This window comes from Trypanosoma conorhini (genome assembly GCF_003719485.1).
Source record: "Trypanosoma conorhini strain 025E chromosome Unknown Tco_14.4_contig_01367, whole genome shotgun sequence".
In the NCBI taxonomy this organism is placed as follows: domain Eukaryota; phylum Euglenozoa; class Kinetoplastea; order Trypanosomatida; family Trypanosomatidae; genus Trypanosoma; species Trypanosoma conorhini.
The window spans coordinates 1-2,633 of record NW_021705470.1 but is presented as its reverse complement, the minus strand read 5'-3'; the positions used below and the strand labels follow the sequence as shown (position 1 = coordinate 2,633).

Here is a 2,633-nt window from a genome sequence, read left to right as displayed (position 1 = left end):
TGTACGACTACGCCGGCCCTTTTCCCCCTGATACTCATCTGCGTCGTCACAGGCGGGCTCGGATCGCTGCTGCTTGGCCTGACGTTCGACGGATTCATCCCGGGAAACGTGGCCAACTTCTCTGTGTTCTACGCCATGATGAACACCTGCGCCGGCCTCATTGACGTGGCCTACATTGTCACCCTGGCGGAGGCCTTCCCGCGAAACCTCGGCCCCGTCATTGCCCTTGCGAAGGTGCTGACCGGGCTTGGCTCCTCCGTGCTCGCCTCCGTGAGCGTGAACCTCTTCGGCGACAACATCTCCGGCTTCATTTACGCCATCATGGCGTACTCCGTCGTGGTTTGCGGCGTGGCGGCGTTCGTGGTGGTCCTGCCGCCGTACTTCGTCAACGGGTGGCGGCGCCGCGGCAAGAGCGAGGAGCAGCTCGCCGCGATGAGGGCCCTGGAGCCCGCGTACCGCCGCAAGTTCGTCCCGGTGCGTCGCCTGGGCGTCGGCTACGTCGTTGCGGCCCTGCTGCTGGTCTTCTTCACCGTGCAGTCCCCCGTGGTGAGCTACACGAAGGTGTCGAGCGGGGCTTCCGTCGCCCTCGGCGTCATCACGATTGCGCTCGTGCTGTGCTTCTTCCTGATGCTGCTGCCTGTGCGGTGGCTGGGCGGCATGGACGACGACGCTGAGGAGGAGCCCGTGCGGCTCGATTCTGCGGAGGAGGGGACGGCGTTGCCTGGCCAGGCCAATAAGGCGAGCCCCGACCACGCAGACACCGAACTGCCAGACACGGCGAAAAATGGGCCGGACAACGAGCCGGATGCCTCGCCAGACGGGGTCGCAAGTGTGTCTGACGTCGACTCAGAGTCCCCGCAGGCTCCCCGCTACGGCGGCTCCGTGTGGGACAACCTGAAACGGCCGGATCTCTGGCTGATATTCATCGCGTTCATCTGCCAGAGCGCCATGGGTGTTATTGTGGTTTACAACGCAAGCACCATCTCCGTGGCGTTGACTGGGCATCAGCGGAGCCAGCAGACCTCCGCCCTGTACACCGCGTTTCTCGGCGTGTCCAGCAGCATTGGGCGGATGGCCATGGGAATGTTCGAGGCCTTTGTGCAGCATCAGCCCGCCGACAACCGCCGGTTCCTGGTGACGCTCGCGTTGCCCCTCCCATCGCTCCTTGCCGCCGTTGCCGGCGTCTTGCTCCTAACGATCCCGGGTGAGGCCATCCTGCTCCCGTACATTATCGTGTACTTTGAAGAAGGCGTGTTTGCTGCTATTGGTGCCGTCGTCTTCCCGTCGCTCTTTGCGAGCGATCATGGCGTGTACTACAATGTTGGTTTTCTGACCTCCGTGCTTTCCGTCATCGGATTCAACCGCTTTCTCTTCGGCTACGTGGTGGACGCGAAGCACGCCAGCTTGGGGTTTGGCCCAAAGGAGGAGTGCAACGTGGCGGAGTGCGTGCGCCTGCCGCTCATCGTCGCCACCTGTGCGGCTGCTGTGGGGGCCGTCCTCTCGTTCGTTGTGCACCTCCGCTACAGCCGTTTTGTTCATCGGGTACTGCAGGAGCGAGCTCTTGAGCGTGGTATTCCTCTGCCTCTGGGCTTCGAGAATGAGGCGTGAGACCGTCTTGGTTGTGAGGACGGGCCGTTGGGCGTAGGGGTGTTGCAAAGAACTGGGAGTATATATTTGCGCTGTGCTTTTTTAGTGTAAATGGAAATAATTGTTTTTTTTTGTTTCTTGAGGCTTTCCGTTGGCGTTTCGTGGCGTGTGCTGCGCTTTGAATGAAACACCGCAGAGCGGAGGTCCTGTTGTTGTACACTTCTTTTTTTTTCCTTCTTTCTTATTGTGCGGGGTCAACTCCCCTCCCTTCTCCCGTTACTTCCTTGGCCGGGGTGGGCGGCGGCGGCGGCGGCCCACACGGCGGTGCGGTGTGGAACCACTAGAGCAGGGCGCAGGCCTTTGCATCCCAGTCCGCGGCCGTTGTTGCTACCATTATTATTATTATTGTTGTTGTTGTTTGCTTTGCCTTGCCCTTCCCATTGGGCGGTTTTGTTGCCGCCACGCCACGCCCTGCGTGTGTGTCCCGCTGCAGCAAAGCCGCCCCGCCGCGAAACTGTTGCATCCCGCTTAAAGCATAATACCGAAATAACGCGGCGACGAAAAGTTGCGTGTGCTGAGAGCGGGCCTCTGCGCCCTTTTTTTTGTTTCTCGTTCCGACCGCGACGGGCGCCTTTCTGATTGCCACCGCGTGCCTCCCTCCCCTGCCTCTTGCCTTTCCACAGTCCTTCCCGCGTGCGTCTTCCCACCCCCCACCCAGTTGCCGAGGGCAGGCGTGCGGCGTCTTGCCTGGGGCCTTTTCCCGCCGCTGCGGGGCGGTGGCGGTGGGGAGTGCGCCCACCCGCGCCGGGGGTTGGCGCGGAGCGGCGGAGGCGCTTGGGCGTTGCGGGGCGCCAAGACGTCGTACTCGCACGAGTCCCAGCGCGGGGCGGCGCACAAAACCGTTACGTGCAGAGCAGCGGCAGCGGCGGAACACGTGGCGGCAACCCACGCCCCACGCCACGGGCCCGCTTGCTTCTTCAGGTGGCGCTGGAGCCGTTGAGCCGACAAGCTCCCGGCCACGGCTTCATGTCTTGGCGGCCAAGACG

General features: G+C 62.6%; 2 protein-coding genes across 2 annotated transcripts, besides 2 other annotated features; one reads left to right on the top strand and one right to left on the bottom strand.

Annotated features, from left to right (window-relative positions):
- On the top strand, positions 1 to 1,608 carry Tco025E_09939 (uncharacterized protein; the record flags this gene model as incomplete). Its single annotated transcript, XM_029376741.1, has 1 exon — positions 1 to 1,608. A coding segment is annotated over one exon (1,608 nt), but the record flags the coding sequence as incomplete, so codon positions are not given.
- A 275-nt stretch (positions 1,609 to 1,883) lies between these two features.
- Positions 1,884 to 1,901: a microsatellite.
- A 66-nt stretch (positions 1,902 to 1,967) lies between these two features.
- Positions 1,968 to 2,006: a microsatellite.
- A 109-nt stretch (positions 2,007 to 2,115) lies between these two features.
- On the bottom strand, positions 2,116 to 2,633 carry Tco025E_09938 (uncharacterized protein; the record flags this gene model as incomplete). The annotated part of the gene is made up of 1 exon (XM_029376740.1): positions 2,116 to 2,633. A coding segment is annotated over one exon (518 nt), but the record flags the coding sequence as incomplete, so codon positions are not given.